General features: G+C 39.5%; 2 protein-coding genes across 5 annotated transcripts in view; both read left to right on the forward strand.

Moving 5' to 3' along the window:
* LOC134630947 (ankyrin-1-like) overlaps window positions 1-15024 on the forward strand; it is an 81582-nt gene extending 66558 nt beyond the window's left edge. For 2 of the 4 annotated variants that reach the window (XM_063478770.1, XM_063478772.1), the window contains 5 exons: window positions 3651-4305; window positions 4432-4567; window positions 5046-5117; window positions 8677-8771; window positions 8971-15024. In XM_063478770.1, coding sequence (XP_063334840.1) covers window positions 3651-4305; window positions 4432-4567; window positions 5046-5117; window positions 8677-8745 — 932 coding nt within the window. In that variant the 3' untranslated portion in view covers window positions 8746-8771; window positions 8971-15024. The remainder of the gene's footprint in view (window positions 1-3650; window positions 4306-4431; window positions 4568-5045; window positions 5118-8676; window positions 8772-8970) is intronic. The other 2 variants (XM_063478773.1, XM_063478771.1) reach the window with 2 other exon arrangements.
* Window positions 15025-15444: 420 nt separating this feature from the next.
* LOC134632165 (eukaryotic translation initiation factor 4E-binding protein 1-like) lies at window positions 15445-18891 on the forward strand. The gene is made up of 3 exons (XM_063480813.1): window positions 15445-15696; window positions 17911-18105; window positions 18642-18891. The coding sequence occupies exons 1-3, from the start codon at window positions 15561-15563 to the stop codon at window positions 18671-18673; spliced, it is 363 nt and encodes a 120-aa protein (XP_063336883.1). The 5' UTR covers window positions 15445-15560; the 3' UTR covers window positions 18674-18891.
* The last annotated feature ends 625 nt before the right edge of the window (window positions 18892-19516 follow it).

Raw genomic sequence — 19516 nt, forward strand, 5'->3', positions numbered from 1 at the left:
CGCAGAGTTTCTTGAACAGAATAATGTTTGCTGTTTGTGACATCTTTTATGTGCATGGCATGCTTTCAATGTATGACGTTTTCTTCACAGTGTAAAATATTTTCTCTGTTCATGGATGTATTTCAGTCTTTTATTTAATGCTATATTAACAAACAAATGTTTTCTTTTTCTTTTTCCTGTAAAATAAATGGTGTGTGTTTTTTAATGCTACGCTATAACACATGGTCAGCTGCATAGCACATAATGCTCAACATACAATGTTGCTGTGATGCGACATCTTCATTCATGGGCAAAATAATCACATGTGAAACAAATATTATTTTTTGGTAAGTTACAATTTGAGTGGTTTAACACTTTTTAAAGAAACGGTACCATTGAGTAATTGGTTTGGCAGTTACTATATGTAAAATTAAAAGAGCTAAATCCAGTAACCAATGAAAAAAAATGCCATGAATTATCTATAACTAAATTTTCTATGCAGTATTTTTTTGCCCAAGTCTGATGATGGCTTTGCTGCTAACATTGTGTGAACGTTATTTGCCAGCAGGGATTTTACTGTGAGGTGTGTGTTGATTCTGGTGTGTATGGTTTTTTTGTACATCCGAGCCTCACCTGTGAGCTAAAAGTGTGTGTCCTCCTTGTGTGTTTTTAAATGAATGCAGTGTTATGTGTTTATACATGTATGTGTGCGTGTGAGTGTGTGTTTGCTGTGGTAAAGTGTGCTGTGTAGTGCTCTTCTCTTCTGTTTCTTGTAGAGATTCTCTGTGGAGTTTATTTGTGCTTCACTACATTTTGTGCCTTTGACACCTGTGTGAGCGTGTCTGTGTTTCAGCAGCAGGAGTGAAGGGAAGGGCTAACCCACATTCATCTAACTCATTCTAACTCTCATTCTAATTTTGATTCATTCCCTCCTTGCTCACTTCATTCTGATGCCACCTCTGATCATCCTGGCCCTGTACCATCCCAGAAACACACACATGTGTACCCACACAATGGACCATTGTTGCATAACCTCTGAGAGACAATTACTTTACACAGTAAAGGTGTATTTTACCCATTACAGTGTTGTGGATCACATCAGAAAAGGTTTAGATTTTTAGCTCCATAGATGTGCATACTGTGATAATTAGTATTAGTGTGTCATTGAAATATACAGAAGTAGTTTTAGTGATAGTACAACAAGGTAGAATTGCTATGTTGCTTTACTCAGTCATTTTTTTGCCCATAGCCTCATTACTACATTAAATTATGGTTAAATGAACAAAAGTAGCGGTGCATGAAGGTCTAAGAAACTTTCTGTGGTAACTTTCAGCTACGTCTCACTTTAAACTGTGTTTTGTTTCCACAGATGAACGTCAGAGCATTTTCCATTTAGTACCAAGAGATATCAGGATGCCTTCTTGGTGGGCATAAATTCATGACTGATTCTGTTAAAAGTGTATTTAAAAAGATATTACACATTAAATGCTAATAGGGTTTACACACTTTTTTTGTATTTAGTTCATGTGTACTGTCCCTGATGCCAGGATATAGTGAGGATCAGGACAGGAATTAACATGTTTCATTGCACGAAGACATTTGAACTAAAAGTATTATTTTGAGTTTAACCTCATACTATACTCATTCTGTGGGTTGTCTATTCGGCCCGCAACCTCACATTACGGCACAGCCTCTACTTTGTGCTTTACAGTGGTTTATCATTGTGATCTGTCAGTGTGCCGTTCTTTGTTTCATATGGGTGAAATACAACTTTACTGTTAAGTCTCTATTCATCTGAACTCACTGACACACTAGTTTATTAAAAATATTTTGTTAACGGAATTAACTAATCCAGATTTGTGTCAAAATGTAAGTGTTACCATGTTCAAGTATCACCAAAGATCAACATATGGGTTATAAGCTTCGAATTAATTTGAGTTAAATGAAATGTGAAAAATATGAAAGATTTTACATTCAGAATGTTTTACTTTTATGCAAGTTTATTTTTAGATATTAGTAGTAGTAGTAGTAGTATAAAGTAAATGTAAAAATAGTTTTAAAAAATAAACAATGAAAAAAGACATTAAAATGCCACTTCATCAAAATATATTTTTAAATGTATAATTAATATATAATTATTTATCATAGAAAATAAAGCAAGCTTTGAAACGAAAATCTCAGATAATGTCAAATCTCAATGAGATTACATAAAGATTCTAACAAAATTTGACTTTTCTTTTTAAAATATGTATGATATAAATTAGCACCAACTACAGTGTGTGACTGTGAATTTGACTGTGTGCTTTTGTGCGTCTTTTTTGTGTTTCTCTAATCTTGCCACACAGAATTTACTGTCAAGTAGTCCAACAAGCTGCATAACAAGTGTCATCCTGGAACTAATAATAGAAATGTGTAAACCAATCTAATCGGATCTAATATAATCAACGACTTAGTCTTAGTCAACGACTTATGGTTTAGCAGGATAAGATTAAACAACACATTATGCAGTGATTCTATTTTTTTTTTTTTAAGTTACCCTTAAATTAAAAATTGTGTGTGTCTTTGTGTGTGTGTGTGTGTGTGTGTGTGTGTGTGTGTGTGTGTGTGTGTGTGTGTGTGTGTGTGTGTGTGTGTGTGACTTGTTTTATTTGTTTATTTTTCTGAGTGGGTGTTGGGCAGGGGGATCTTTGGCGTACAGACACATGAATGCATGACTCTGATGTGCAGCTGCAGTCGGGGAGAATGCGGCAGTAACTTGCATTTTTTTCTCCAGAATCTGCAAGATGCTGCTGACTCCCCCGCAGAGACTTGTGAAAAGGGTTGGAACGATAAGCGATGTTTTATTACAAGTTTGGCAATTGTATCACAGCTGCTACTTTAGCACCGAAAACAAAATTCGTGCAATCCTCTATGTGGAAAATCCATACTTTACCTCAATTAAACCTACCATAAAAAAAAAAAATTATAATAAAATGTTGATGTAAAACAAAAAAGGATGAAAATTTATACTAATGAGTGCTTCGGACAAATATTACTCAAACGGAATGAGAGTAAAGCCTTAAATTATTAAAAAAAGAATATCGTGCCAACCCCACAATCAATTAAAGAACCCTACACTCATCTTTCTTTTCTCTTATCGAGGAACAGTTTCTGTTCTGCAGATTCACTTTCCGAAAGTGGGAGCAAGCTAGAGCCCAGCATCACTCACCTCACAAACAATGGATGACTCACCAAATTCTTTTATCTCTCACCTCACAAATTGCTGTGTCCCAATGACAGTTACCTGAATAGCTCTGCAAACTTGAAAAGAAAAAAATGTTTATTCGATTAGCCAAAGTAACAGTTTTTGAGTAATATCATTGTGTTCTGCCTTTTAGATCGAAAGCGTGAAAGCAACATGTTGGCTGGGATTAACTGAAAGTCAAGTCTTTGAGTCAGAATTACTGGCTTAGCATCAAGGCATCTTAATCCTAAATTAGAATTCTAAATTGTGATTGATAAGTAATTGATTAAGAGAAAGTCTTTTGTCTTGGTATATTGGGACAGAGCTGAGCCTCACTGTTTCGCTGGTAGGTTGGAGAAACAGTTGTCCCACCACCTCCCCACCCTCTCAGTGGCTGTGCCTGCTTGGTGTTAGTCTATCTCTTGTCTCGCTCCTGTTTTCCCTCCAGGTTATGGGCTGGTGCAGGAGGAGCTTCTGTCCCCAGCCTCCATGCAGTACAGCTTGCCATCTCCACTGGGCGTGGAGCCCTACTGGCAAGAGGTCTCCAGCCTCGAGTGCGCCCCTATTGCCACCACAGAGGAAGACACATTAATGGAGATGTCGGACGTTCAGGTGTGGCCAGCAGGGGTCAGCCCCTCTCTGGTTACAGTGGAGGACTCGTCACTAGAGGGCAGCAGTCGGGCTGACGACTCAGAGGGCGCCACACTCTCCTTACCCTGCAGCTTGGGTCGCCCAAGCAGTGGAGCCAGCGGGGCCAGCGGCTCCATCATGGAGCTGGAGGAAGAGGAGGAGGAGGAGGAGGAAGGGGAGGTTGAGGAGGAGGAGGCACCACAGGAGCCAGCAAGTGCACTGGCGGAAAGGGACAGGGTGAGAGCCAGTGGTGCCGTTCCCAAGGTCAATCTAAATGGCCAGCTGGGAGGTCAGAGGTCGGACATGAGGAGAGTGGAGAGTGTGGCTGTAGGAGGAGGAACAAAAGGAGGAGGTGGAATGGTAGGGCTGGGCTCAGTGGAAGGGATTTCTGTTGTTTCAGGCCAACAGGTGTACTCCCAGAGGTGTGAGATAACTGGGCTGGGTCGAGCTACAGAGCACAACGGAGACAACCGGTAAGTCAACTGTGTGTGATCGCCATCACTCTATATATGTTTCTTTTCCACTGCCTGTACTCAGAATTAACATATCTGCTTTCTTTGTTTCCCTTCCCTCTGGTCTATTCGCATTCTGCTTTTCAGGATGGTGGGAGGAGGAGCATTTCAACCCTACATGCCAGACAAGGACTCCCTGCAAGGCTGGGTGGGCTCGGTGTCATCAACGCGTGACGGCAGCGTGCCAGGCTTGCACGTGGCCCAGGAGGCTCTGCTGACTCCGGTGTGTGACACTGGTTACTCTCATGTGCTGCGTGGGCGCCTCCTGCAGGGCACGCAGCCCTTTGACAAGGGGCTGGGCTTCTCTCATCAGGAGGCAGGCCAGCGAGCTTGGGAACAGGAGCAGAGGCGGGGACAGGTCAGGTTGCAACGCCGACCGCCTGCCGCTCCCTGCGCCTGGAGGGGGAACATCTTTTCCATGTTTTCTTTTTTTAATGATCAACCGGGAAGATCGTCATTCAGTTTGATTTTTCAAAAAAAAATCATCAACAGCTTAATCTCACTGAACGATCATCAGAACAGATGATTGACCACAATCAGTCACAGAACCAGAGCAGAATGATGTGTTGCACAGCTCAACACATCCAATTAAAAGCTGCCCATTGATATGATTTAACATTTGTGATTGAGAACACCTTCTTAAGAATTAGAAATGGATTTTATAAATATATATAAATTGTGGCCTTTTTTTTTCTTAACAGAGAGAGGAGAAGGAGGAGTATGTTGCTGAGGCACAGTTTGTTGAAGAACGTGGAAATGCACTTGCTAGAAAGGTGAGTCACTTTGTGGGTATTTTTTTTTCATTTGCAGTGAATCATGGTCATACCAACATTATAATTGTTGTGTATTTCTTATGAGTTTTGTGTAATTTTATTTATTCACTTATTTTGAGTTCAGCTTTCATGGTGGATTTGCTCATTTCAGTCTAGTTTTGATTGTTCAGTTGCTTTTTTTGAGTTTACTTATTTTTCATGGTGACATTTGGGTGCTTGTCATGGGCAAAATGTAAGTAATTCCAAGAGGCATTACAATGCAAAGCCTTGACTCACAGCAGTGAAATGTCTTTGTGCATATTGCGTTGACATATTTGACCAAACTGACAAATACTAAAACATTTGCCAAAGGTCTTTGGCTGCACAAAGGGAAGGATTGTGACTCTGCAACCAGTGCAGATGTGCTTGCCTGCAAAGCTCCAAAATTCAACAGCACATAGCCTGCAGGACTTTCTGAAAAGTTGGACAGGGAAGTTGCAATGGAGTTCACTATGAACAGGAAGAATTGGGGAAGTATAATGAAAGATCAGAAAAGCAGCAAATGAAGTTGGACATAAAGGGATGGAGGTGGTCATCAACTATACTAGGTAGGCTGTTGCTCAGTCAGTATTCACAGGCTGAAGGTGTCCCAAGAAAATATCCCCGCACCATTACACCATCGACTCAAACCTGAACCACTGATGTATGGCAGGATGGAGCCATGCTTTCACGTTATTTGCATAAAATGTGGTCCCTGCCGTTTTTATCTTGTGGTAGAAAGACTTATGAGACCAGACAACATTTTTCCAATGTTCTTTCATCCAGTTTTGGTGAGCCTGCAAAGACTGTAGCGTCAGGAGTTAGCTGCTGGTGTGGTCTTCTACTGATGTAATCAATCTGCTTAAAGATTCGATATGCTATACATTCAGCACTTCTGCATACTTTGGCTGTAATGAGTAGGGTTGCCAACTCCCTGAAAAATAAATAAGGGACACCTCGTGGCCAGGGCCGGGCAACCCAGTTGTCTTCACCCTTCCCAGTGTGGTGAATTTTGTAGCTCTTTTTTTTGGTGTGTGAAATTATTTTTTTAACCATTTCACTTGAATTTGATTTAACTAGATGAATATTCTTTGTGATATGACCATATGGGAAACAAATGATCATTTAGCCATTTATTTTTAGCTCAAAATGACAACATTAACACAATAAAACAGGTCTCTTTCTTAAACAGAAGCCTGTCATGCTTAACTTTTGAGAATATTAGTAAATCTTTCTTTAAAAGAACTCTGTCCTGCTTAACTTAAAATTATATAAATTAATAGAAAACAATAGAACGAAAAACATTCTTGTAACAGTGCACATATAGTGCTTTTAGTGCAATTGGCTTCAGTTGAGGTATTATTTCAGCTTTTCTAATGCTAATCAGCTGCTGCCGTTTGTAAACCCGCTTGTTCCCATGATTACGCATCATAACTCATCATCATTATTCATCCATGTATTACTTTTATGGATTAGTCATCTATTTGTTGTAATCATCTATCCTTGCAATTGTTTATTACACAAAATAAATTATATTATCACACTTCTGGCCACATAGCGCTGATATTCACTGCACATGCCCATATTAACCTTAACCAGAGGGTTTAAAAAAAACAAACCAGTGTTTACATACCATATCTGCTTCTGCCGTGGCCTGGTGGACAAAAAATTGGTTAAGGGTTCCCCGAGCTTTCACGCCCCTCATGTTCTTCATGTGCCCACCATTAGAAGCATGCCTATGGAAAAAGTGCACCGGCACACAGTGCAGTGTGCTTTATAGGTGTTATCGTGCACTTTTCCAGCCAGGTGTTTTCCTTTTCCCATTCCTGCCTGTACTTTTGCAGCCTTTTTTTTCTTTCTCTGAGGAGAACAAACATTGCTGGTCTAATGCTGGGCTTACACTGTGCAATTTTTGAGTCGTGCGACCGATTTGGTGATCGGCCCGATTTTGGCCTTCATCGTGCATCTTGTAGTATACGTGGGGTAACGAGAAGCGATTAACACCTCACGACCAGCTCCCGATCATTAATCGCTCGTGAGGGTGTCACCGCAGCGCTCACACTGCTCACGCGCAAACACGTAAACGTCGGTGAAAAAGACGGAGCAGCACGGCTGTGCAGCGTGTGATCTGGACACAAGCGATGGAGGCACAACTTGTAGAACTTTGGAAAGCTCATCCGAGCCTTTTCGATGTGGCATCACAAAATTATCAGGACCACAACAACCATGAAAATAGTTGGATTTACATTGCTGCTCAATCACAGCTGCCTGATCAACGTTTTTCATTAGCAATTTAGCAAAGTTGATGGTGGTGGTGTGCGTGTCTGTGTGAGTGAAAGACAAAGAGGGAGAGCGAGCGACAGATTTTCTGTTATAACCTTCATTTTATGGAGACACAGTGTGAGCACTCAGGTCGCATCAGAGCATCGGGCGGTATAGTGTGAGACCCTGCATCGTGACCTACCAACTTATAACCCCTGCGAGTCAATCGTGCAGTTTGAAAATCGCACAGTGTCTGCCCAGCTTTAGGTGTACTGTCGTCCGAGACTTGCACCGCAGTGTCGGCGTTTGTTTCCCTGTTGGCCATGCTTCTTGTTGTGGTCATCTGTTGTCTTCGGGTATTTTCTCCGTAAGCGACCTTTCCTCGACCAATGAGATAAGCGGTAATCTGAATTGTCATACTCGAATTGTCATAAGTGTGCTGTCAGCTCATTGGTCACAAAGCAGGAGAGGGGCTGGGAATTATGTTTTCAAACAAAGCATTAATTCCATTAACATTTATAGACTACTTTTGATTCTCACTGTATTACGGGACAAAGTGCGTCCCTTATTAGCTCAATACGGGACGTGTACTTTTGTTTCTAAATACGGGACGATTCCGTTTTTTAAGGGACGGTTGGCAAACCTAGTAATGAGCCACCTTTGCCCCTTATATAAGTTTGACGCACGCTGGCCATTCAGGCCATTGGAATGGGACAATCATCGCTCTATTCTATTATTATTATTTTTAATTGCATTTATTTATTTTCTGTATATTTTCAGTTCTAGTTCATTTTGTAAAAATTCTCATATGCTTTAGTTTAAATTTGAACTTTAGTTAAAACCTTCTTCACACCTACTTTCAGTTTTAGTTAACACTGATAACCTTTTGTCACACCCAAGCACTGCAAACCCGGTGCTTTTTACTGTGAGTTATTCACAAAGCCTGGCCAACAGGGTGGGAAATTAACAGCAGCCACAAGGCAAATGTTGACAGCAGATATGAACTTAAACCAATTATGATTCAGAGATCATCGTAAAAAAAAAGCTTTTTAAAAACGACATTAGAAAAACGGGCATTTGTATATCAGAATCAGCAAGGCATGAAATCTTTTGTGACTGATTGGCTGATTAACTGTGAAATGATGGTGAATTTGTGAGCCACAGCGGCCAGGTGGGCAGACAAGTTAGTTTCCTGCTCTGGTTTCACATGGAGGCTTCAGCCGTTAACTGGTCCAAGTGTTGTTTCCTTCCTTCCTTCCTCCCTGCCTCCTTGCTCCAGGTGGCGGTGGATGTGAGAAAGGGCGCTCAGTCAGTGCAGCGCAGCAGTCTGCGGAGAGTTAAACACTGAAATACACTTTCTGCCCAGCCCTTCAGGTATGGGACACAAGCACTAGTGCATCCCAGTGCTTGGATAGATGCCTTCTACGGCACCCTGTTGGAGTCTGTTAGAGCCTAATCATCTCTCATACGTCGTTTTGTCTCATTCATTAAACTTTGGCAGTGATTTTATAGAAGACTAATTTAGCCCATGTGATGCATATCTACTGGTGTACTCCTTGTCTCTGTTTTGTAGGACCGGAAAGCCACTGCCAAACCATCCTCCACGAAAACACGACCGGACCGCAGAGGAAAATGAGCATGGAGGAAGTGCAGACTATTAAAAAAAACAAAAAAACAAACAGAATCATCCTCAACCTGTGACCATGGACCACCGCAAAACAAAATAGAAGAGGAGAAAAAAAAACAGGAATTAAACTTGTAGTTTTATAATATTTGTAAAGAAAAATATCAACTAGACTAAGGCATGACGATACCGTTTCTTTTTCTTTTTTATACAAAAAAACATAAATGTTAGTTAAACAACTAAGAAAAAAAAAGCAACAAAGTGCTTCCTGTGAACTGTAATCGCATGATGACTGCTGGTGCATGCCCTTTTGAACTGTCATTATCTACAAACTGAAGGGGTACAAGGTACGGGGGCGGACCCACATAAGGGTTACAGGCTTTTTTTTAAGGGCCTTCTTTCCCCCAACTGGAGTGGTTTGTTTCAGCAAGTTGAGTCCAATAACACTACAGCCAAAAAAAAGAAGTCCCTCAATGGATGGTTCTCTATACAGCTAAGCCTCTGCTGAGCCTCCCAACGCTTCTTTCACTGGACCCTTTGCCCTGTTATTCTAAATGTGATATATGCACTCTATGCTACGTGGACATGTGTCAGTGTGTGTATGTGTGTGTGCGTGTATTTTTCTCTACCGCATGTGTTTCTTGCTTCCGGCTTGGCGCTGAGCCCTTCCCCATGATTGACTTGTTGTCCCTGTAATGTCACGGCGTGCTCAGCGCTGGAATGAGAAAGCCGCCGTGCTGCCCTGCTCGTGACTTCTTGTCCGCGTGCATTTTTTTACATTTTTAATTTTTTTTCCTTTGTGGATGAAGATCGCTCCTCATTGTTTCTTTGGAACTCGTCCACTTTGGGTTTCAGCGTTGTTTGACTGCGGATGAGAAATGAACCTCTAGCTCCCCTCGTGTTTTCAGGGGGAATATTTTCAGACAGCGGGAATGTTTTCTTTGGAAAAAGTGTGGGTGCTCGATTGCATTGTACAGCAGCTCTGAGGGCACAAAGCTTGACTTTCTATTCCCTCAAATTTTTCTGTGCTCTTCCATTGCTTTTTTTGTTTTCTTTTTTTTCCCCAGTAGCGTACTTTACCTTCACCCATAATCTATCAGTAGCCTCAGTCTATATGCAGTCAAATCACAGTCCTCTCCCATCAGCATCTAAAGGTCCTCCAAACCCTCTGTGCTTACTCTTTTATCTGCTTGCAGTGGCTGTAGCGCATCACTGTTGAATTTTTGAGTCAATATTTCAAATTGTGGTGAAGAAAACATGAAGGATCTCATTCGTGTGACGATGCCGTGATTTGAGGATTTCTAAGCGAGAGTGAAATGGCAGCGAGGACAGACAGGTAGCACTGTGATCGTCTTATTAACACTGACCCCAGACTCGTGAACTGTCAAGACCCACATTCATATATAGCACAGGCAAAAGCACAGAAACATATATGAACACATTTCCAGAAACACACAAACATAGATCACACGGTTAAATAATTATTGCCTGGTCAGTGTTGTTGTTTTTTTTTCTTGTTTTCTTTGGAGTTTGCCACAGCAATAATACACAGAAACAAAAAAAACATGAAGAGGAGATGGAACGGCAACTGTAAAAGACTGGTTTCCTCAGAGAAGACACAAACTGTATCTGGATGAACAGCATTTGGCATTGAAGCTCGCCCTTGAAGTGAGTGAGTCAGGACGTACTGATGCAAGATGAGATGACTCAGCTGTAGCAGTGCGAGACCTTGGAGGCCGGAGAGTGTTTGTGTTTCAGCACTTAACGTAGCAAAATATAAACCAGGATATCTTCATTTAATATCTGTTAAGAAGCTTGCTGCTGCCATGAGGTGGAATCCACCTAACTCTGTTTTCCTTCTTTTTTTTTTTTCCTGGATAATTCAACTTGTGTTTCTGTAAATCATCAGCTCATCACCTCTGAAACACTTTATGCAGAAACTGGTTGGCAGCAGCATGAAGGAGTTACATCATAGTAGCACGCATTTCCTTAAAATCACCTATATCTCCCATAAGTACTGTAAATGCTACTGTAGCCTGAATGAATGAGACCGGATGAATGAACACATTGGTTATACATCACGCAAATGCACTTACTTTCCACGCCCAGTCCATGCACGAGAACCTCATCGGATAATAGCACGTTTTCCACTGTTACTTCACTCAGGTTTTCAGTTCTGCTCTATCAGAAAGAACAAAAGATGTTTGTTTCTAAGTTCTGAGTCATCCTCTCAAAGACAAATGTGGGACACAAGTGAGCGATTTAGAGTTTTCTGTTGGGGTTGTTTGAGGTGGGATGGTGATGCGTGGGCTTTTTTTGGTTTGGTTTGGTTTTTTACTTTTTCTTGGTGGAGCAGGGTGGTTTGGTGCAAGTGTGTGTGTATGTGTGTAGTTTAGTTGTGTGATTCAGATTAGACCAAAAAACACTGAGTGTGTGGTCAGTGCCAGCATGTCTCCTTAACCTCGCTGGTGCGCTGCTCCTGCTGTGACACCACTGTTGGTTATTTTTGTCTTTACTCATTTTTTGTTTGTTGGTTGGTTGTTTTTTGTCACAGATTTGAAAAAAAAAGCCAAATAAATTTTGTTGAAGCACAGGCAAAAGATTTTCCTTTCACCAGATAAATATAAAACAATTATCTTCTCATATGTATAACTTCAATTGTCAATGCACGTTATTGTGTAATCTTACCTAATTGGCCATTATGCTGAAGATAAAGTCAACAAATGACAAACAAGACGCCCACTCGACTTCACAGCTCCCACAATCACTCTGTTAGTCTTTAAGACTTTTACTGTATCAGCACAAGAATGGGGGTTGGATCCAGATGTTTTATTTCTGTGTTGAGGTTTTAATCCTTAAGATTAATACTCTATAAAATGTATTTTGATGCTGTTAAAGGTCAGAGGTTTTTCAATTTGCATCCCTTAGTAGAGTAGTTCTATTATCAGCAGCAAGAAACTGGTTCATGAAAAAACTGTGTGACCGTAGTGGATGTAAAATGGTGGATGCATGCAACAGTCCTAAAGTTTAGTGCTAATCCCATGATTTTGTTGGAGCTCTGATTGAACTGTTGCTTTTCTTTTGTATGTGAAGAAACTTTGGAAAAACGTTTGGACTTAACTGATATATTATTTGTAAAGTGACTGCAAATCTGGTCACTGACATCTTATAAAAACTTGGCCATAGCTCCCATAATCTCACAGTATGTCTCACCCACTGATTTGCAGAGACCCACTTTGAAGCCTCAATTTCAGCATTTTGGTTGTTAATTTGTGTTTCCTTGGAACCAGATGGTACAAGCAAGGTTTGGATCTGGCAGGAAAAACCAAGGGACACTGCACACTTTATCGTTTATTTAAATAAAAATGAGGCTATAATTTACAAAGTGAATATCCTATTTTATAAAATAATACTTTAAACTAGCAATATAGATCATTAAATCAACAGATTTTCTTTTAACTGAGGCATTAAAGCAAATGAGAAGTGGGGTCATTTGTCCAAACACTTTGATACAATTTGACTTCCAACGCCCCCTGCTGGCCATTATAAAGAATGCAGGTTTAAGGCACTGGCTCGCATGCAGAAACTATTTCCATCTTTTATACGCTCAAAAAATGAAATTTGGTGGTTGTTACATGTACAAGATTCAAACTTGTAATTTGAACTAAATAATTTCATGTTTCTATGGTGAACGCAATTAAATCATTTAGCATCTGCATGAAATTCAGCAACTTAATTTGTTCTTGTTGAGATGACATGATACAATCTAGTAAGCGTGGTTAGTTGCCTGGACTCAAAAAATTCACAAGATCACATTAGATGTCAAACTGTAGGAAAATTGCTGGAGTTTTAAGAGGCAGACAACTACACCCACACCACGTGTATGCTATCGCTATTTATTGTGGTGTAACCTGTCAAGGACAAAAATGTACAGAATATTCTGCATCAAGCCTTGTAATCATAGCTTTCCCAGTTTTGTTAAGCCTGGATTGACAGCTTGGTGGTGTGATGGTTAGTGCTGTTGCCTCACAGCAAGAAGGGCCTGGGTTCAAATCCACAATCTGTCTGGTTTGCAGTGTGTAATTAGAGTTAGGTTAATTGGTGATTCTAAATTACCCATGAATGTAAGTGCAAATGATTGTTTGTTTCTATGAAATCATCAACCCCCATATTGGTTCATTAAGCAAGACTAGCAGTAATTGCCTTGACTAACAAAGTAGTTGTTCAAACAACAGCATTTCATTGTGTTTTCCTAAAGTTTTTAACTTGTGTAGCATGAATTAAAACAAATTTCACTCTATATATTTAAATAAATCACTTCAAGTCAATGTAAGTATACTACGTTGATCCAACGTAATCTGATTACATTAAACCACCAAATGCCAAATGTGTTGGTTTGACATGGTCAAAAATGGGTTATTGTACTTGGTAAAATCACGTGGAAATAGATGATTAAAATGTGTTCATCCAACAACAGATTTTTTTGAGTGTAGTCAGTACTCTTAAAACATGCTTGCTTCACCCAGAGGCAGAGGCGTCAACCAGGACTAAAATCTTAAGGATCATAACTTTGACTTTAAGGAGCTGTCTTCCTGCTTAGTCACATTCGAAATCCTGAAGAAAAAAAAAAGTCTCCGCAAAGCAAAATGATGTATGAAGTAGTTTAATTATGTTTCCATACATAGATAATTTGGATTTGCCGTCTGAATTAAACTTGTCTGTGATCCTGTGCACTCCCCCAGTGTTTGTATGTACAGTATGCGAGTGTTTGTGAGTGTGGAACGTGTGTGTGTGTGTGTATGATGATGATGATAATGATCATGATGTTTGGTTCCAATCCTGGTTGGATCAGCGGGAAGAAGAGAGACCGCAATTTCCCAGGCATGTGATCTGAGAGGACGTGTAACCTACAGCAATGTATTTTAAAGAGTATTGTAAAATTTTAACTGTTGCAAAGAATAAAGATCACCTATACTCCTTTAGAATGGATACATGACAATGTAAACGCAATATCATATTACTCTATCCTAAGGAATGCAACTGCGCACATGCACAAAAAAAAGATGTTTTTATGAAAATATATGTATAAATATATGACAAAATATATTTAATTAGAATGCTATGCACCCTCATAGAGTTATTATGGATGTTCTTTAAGCATTATCTAGACTAGGCCGACGTCCACGTCATGGGGAATGTAGAGGCTTTGTAGCTATGACCACTTGTTTTCTTTTCTTTTGTATTGTCCCGGAGAGAGGATAAACCAACGTGAATATGTATACAAGCCTTTCAATCAGAGTCATTCTGACATGAAGATATGTATAGATCATCTTACCCTGTACACCAGCTCAAACCATTTACAAGAATTAATAAACAAAGATGTGACATAAATGTGGCGTGTTGTTTTCGCAGCAAGTGTATTTAAGTGCAGTCTTTTTAGTCTGTGGACTGTATCACTGATTTGGTACCCTGTCTCACACGTCAAGACACAGACGTGTGTCCTGTATGTCTGAGAAGTTACAAACATGCATCTTCGTTTTATTCGACAGATTCAATAATTTTATGCAATATTTATTCCCTTCTTATGCATCTGAAACCTTATTTTCGAGGAAAATGTCCCAAAGCAGTTGCGCATACACAATACATACATACACGAGAACTTCAAATATCTCACGTCTAAAATATATAAAAATTGTTCTTTTCCCCACAAAGTGGTGATTGAATAAACAGGATTGGCTTCAGCTTCTTTGAATCATTTGTTATATCAGTTTTTAGTGTTAAGCAGTTAAGAAAGAAGAAGGAAGAAAGATCCTTTTGGTCTGCCAAATGTACAAATATGCACAGACTGCTAATTTATTGTACTGTCATGTATGGTTAAAAGGCTGAAGAAAGAAACTCAAAAAGAGCATGATTAATATTTTTAACTGTCACAGTGTGTTTTCTCTTCATAAATATGTTTTTTGTAGTTGATCATATACTGATTTGTGGAATGTGCTTAAGAATGCCATTTACGCTATCATCCACTGTAAGTATACAAACTGAACTTCTTTGTCATTGAAATCACTACATTTCCATAAACTATGCTTTATGAATTAAAGATATATATGAGTCCCTTTGTAGACATTTGCATGATTGTAGCCTACCTCTGTGTCGGTTTTGAAAATCTTTTGTACATTTTGAACAGTTGTGCATTTTAATCGCATGACAAATGTCTTATAAAATGTGTATGCTATATATTTTTATTGTTGCTGTTGCTGTAAAGTGTTCTTGCAGAAATGTACCATTGCATGTATTTGATTGCTGCAGATTAGGAGGGAGGAAAAAACTACAACATCCACTGTCAACATCAAGTGACGCCCCTTGGTTTCAGCCAATCATAGCCCACCGCCCCACGTGTCGTTTTGTAGGAAGTGCCTGGGATGTTGTTTTGGGGTTTTTCAGAGCACGTGGAGGCATAGTGTAGCTTTCCATGCTCAGTCTGCGGGCGTACATGCAGCTCTCCTCGTCTGTGGAGTGTCATTAGCGCATAGAGTTGAGAGATGTCAGCGGGAGGCCAGGCCACCAGGAGCCGGGATATCCCAGCCGTCAGGCGGGTCGCTATCCACGACGCTGCGCATTTGCCCAACGACTACTCCACGACCCCGGGAGGAACTCTGTTCAGCACCACGCCTGGAGGTACTGATGTCCAGAATGAGGAAAGAGAGGGATTCAGAATAATCTGTATTTATTTTTACTCTTTATTTGCTTTTTTTAATAGGCAGTACACGCCAGAAGTAAGAAAAAAAAAAACAAGTTACAGAAAGTCTTAAGAAACTATACAAACTGTACTTGCAAAACTCAGTAATGCATATGTGCATATGACCTGAATGACACAACAGTGGGTTATTTCACAGTGTTCATCAGAGTGACAGCCTGAGCGGCTGGTTGAGTAAACAGCTCTCTGTAGCATCTACCTGAAAGCAGCAGTTTGAACAGTTTGTACATGTCAGGGGTATGCAGAGGGTTAAAGAAGTTAGAAAGCAGCAGCAGCACCAACTTTTGTTTTGGTCTCAAAAGCCAAAAGGTTTTCTCACATGTGAATTATTTTCCTCTTCAGATGCTAATCGAGAAAAAAAAACAATTATAAAGACAGTTTATTTTCTTTTATATATCTCAGAATTTAAAAAAAGTTCCAACATTTTGCCACTGAAAAAATAACACTGCAGTTTACTTAGCTTATCAATATGATTTAGAGACAGAGAAATAGAATAGAAATATCCTTTATAGTCCCCCACTGGGAAAATCCACGTGTTCCAGCAGTAACGTGACAGGCAGATGGAGCATGTAGATTCACATAAAAGTAAAGAATATAAAATAAAAAAACAAGAAATACGATTTTTACAACAAATTTACAACATAAAAAAAATACTGTGCAGGTATTAAAAATGGCATACTCACATTTAAATAAATGTGCAGCCGAGTAGGATAATTTTTTTTTTAAAAAGATATCCAAAAAGTGCTGTATACTTGTGCCTGACAAAAAGAAAAAGAGAGAGAGATTTGGAGTTATGTTTGAAATCCAGCTCCAAAAACAGTTCGTGGTAGTGGAGGTAACCGAGGTCCTGTCATGTTGTCTTGTTAATGTTTGACAGTGTTGGTGTAATCCCAAAGTATAAAAACTAGCAGAAGCAGTACTTTATGGATCCACATACTGCAGTTGTTTAACAATACCAGAGATTATTTCAGTGTATTTTACATGGCTTTATTCCTCCTCCCTTAATTATTTTCCCATTTATGCTGATTGGAGACTTATAACTGCATGTGTCTGATGGCTCTGGTTACAAAATCTAGCATTTTGCCCCCTCTGCATGAGGTTTTTATGTGCATAAGCTTTAATCTAATGTGGAAGTCATCACTTATGAATGGCAGCTTCAGTGTCATTATCCAAGAGTAAGGGCAGTGTGCAGCCTATGTTTACTTGCATATACAGTTTACGACTGTAAGGTCAAATGTTGGCCTGTGCTCAGTCACATCCTATTTATAGTCCTGGTATTACAGCAGGCTGTTGTTGAGCTGCAGTAGCAACATGTTTACTAAACATGGCCTCCATTAGGACACACTGGTTGTATTAATCATGAACAAGTGGGACTAGTGATTATACATCACACGCTTTTCTGTCAGTTGAGAGAAATCACAGAAAAAAAATCCAAAAGCTTACTTACCAACCAACATAAAATGCCAACTGCTAATGTGAAAATTTCAGAAAACTTTAAAGCTGTAGCCAAAAGAAAATATTTTAATCTAAATTGAATTGGTCAAGTTAAACACAACAGAGATCATATGAGGCGGTACTCAAGACCTGGACCAGCAGTAAGCTCAGTTTTGACCCCTTTTTTTTCTCATTTTGGGGGCTGCCATTGTTTTATTTTAAACATTGACAAGCTGGGGCCTTGGGAAGCTTCAACTGCAAAGATAAAAGTTAAAAAAGAAAATGTTTTCCCTCAGCGGTCGTGAGAAACTTGACTCAGATGCACATGCCCACTACAACTGATACTGTGTCCTGTAACATTAGCAGGTGGGACACAGATAAAACACAAGTGAGTCACTGAATATGTCCCAACATAGCTGATATGGGCTGCAAAATTAGGCTAAATGTCATGGGCATGTATGGACCTGTGCATTGTAGGGTCACACTAGCAGAGAAAAGCAAGCAAGCTATATCTGCACCAACATGTTTAATGTTTAGATTAATAGTAGTAGTTTTAATATGTATTTTATTTCATCATTGTTTACATTTTATTTATTCCTTGTTATTTTTATTTTGAAATCTGCTTTAGTGTTTACAAGGGTTATCTGCTGTACCGGAATTTTGCCAAATAGTCATCACTTTAAGAAAATGCTAACCCGCAGGTACCAGAATCATCTACGACAGGAAGTTCCTCCTGCAGTGTCGGACATCTCCCCTGACTCGCACGCCTCCCAACCTGCCTGACATCCCAGGCGTCACCCGGCCACTCAAGCCCAATGCCTCCAGCGATACAAACCAGCCCGATCAGTCGCTCAGCAACAACACGGAGCACAGCGTGCATGCAGAGGAGAGCGCAGGTAAACATGTGTGCATAATAAAGATGGGAAAATACACATGAGCTGGTAAAGCTTTGCAGTGGAGACCAGTCTGTGACCATTTGGCAAAAATAAGGATTCCTTGACTGATTGAGTGGTTGTTGAAGGCAGCAGGTGGGAAAACAATTTCTTAAGTGCCAATCATTTCAAAGTAAACTTTGCACCTTATGAAACTTTGAAGGCAAACATTCTTCATGTCCGCTTTCTTTAGTATTTGACGACAAACATGGAAAACTGCAGGTAGCTGTGGTGATCTGCTAGCGACCAAAGCAATCACTAGAAGGTTTTTGATGCAGCACCTTGCGTGCAACTAGTTTTATCCAGCAACAGCCAGCAGTGTCTAGGAACCACTGCCAACCAGTCAGGCAATACACATTGTTTCATAGCAACCGATTGAATGTGATTGTATCACCTTCAATATGAGCAATGTGCACACGACGTTACATAGGAAACTTCATTAAACTCTTATTTCTCTTAATTGTCCATTTTTTGTTGTTGTTATTTTTTTTCTTTTATAGGTGATGATGCCCAGTTTGAGATGGACATCTAAAGCGGGTCAGCTTTAAGGATTAAAGCAACATAGTTTATAGTTTTTGTTTACCAGTATTAAAAAAGCATATCTTTTAAAGTCTAAGGAGCTTGGAAAGAAAATATCTTTTAAAACAATGAGCCTTTTTTGTGTGTAATCTGTGTTCAGAATTGCTCTGAAAACTTTTTGTAATGCCTCTCCTGTTCAAGTGTGCATGAACAGTTTCTTCTTTTCTTTGTATGATCTGTGAAATATTTGACAAGTAAGTCAAGGTTTTGTTACAATTAAATAATTAAAATTTTTATGTAATTTCACTCATTTCTCAACTTTGATGACTTGTCTTTAATTTGTTTTTACCAATAAAAAAAGAGAGAGACCGATCTGTTTATAGTGAAGTCTTATTTCACACCTTGCAGTAAGTGACTCTGACCATTTGGTGTCAGCAGACAAACTGTTAACTGAAGTTCAACTTTATAAATCATTTGCGACCATATTTCTGGAAGTCTGATGAATATATTTGTTATCTTTAAGTTTTGGTCTGGTCATCAGCAACTACTGAGGGAAACTTTCTTTTTCATGCTACTGTTGGCTAGAGAATAAGAAGGCTTTGTTTATGGAAAAACCAAAGTGACCCAAAACTCTAACGACAGAAGCTATAACACTAAAAATAAGCTAAAATATACCCACAGTACATCCTGTAGTGTTGCAGGTAGCTGCAGCCTCAGATTAGGTGGTTTGGTGAGTGACGATGACCCAAATAACTTTCTGGTGTAAAATCTAAAGAATATTTTGTGAAACTATTGTGAGGACAAGTTCATATTTATTTTAATTCTCCATTGTTTGGAGGGGTTACAATATAATGAT

This window comes from Pelmatolapia mariae, linkage group LG7, assembly GCF_036321145.2.
Source record: "Pelmatolapia mariae isolate MD_Pm_ZW linkage group LG7, Pm_UMD_F_2, whole genome shotgun sequence".
Taxonomy (NCBI): Eukaryota; Metazoa; Chordata; class Actinopteri; order Cichliformes; family Cichlidae; genus Pelmatolapia; species Pelmatolapia mariae.

Bases quoted from the DNA above. Each gene is read 5' to 3' on its own strand.
- LOC134632165 (XM_063480813.1), top strand. From the start codon at position 15,561: ATGTCAGCGGGAGGCCAGGCCACCAGGAGCCGGGATATCCCAGCCGTC. The intron at 15,697-17,910 runs GTACTGATGTCC...GCTAACCCGCAG, and splicing joins GTTCAGCACCACGCCTGGAG to GTACCAGAATCATCTACGAC. The intron at 18,106-18,641 runs GTAAACATGTGT...TTTCTTTTATAG, and splicing joins GCATGCAGAGGAGAGCGCAG to GTGATGATGCCCAGTTTGAG.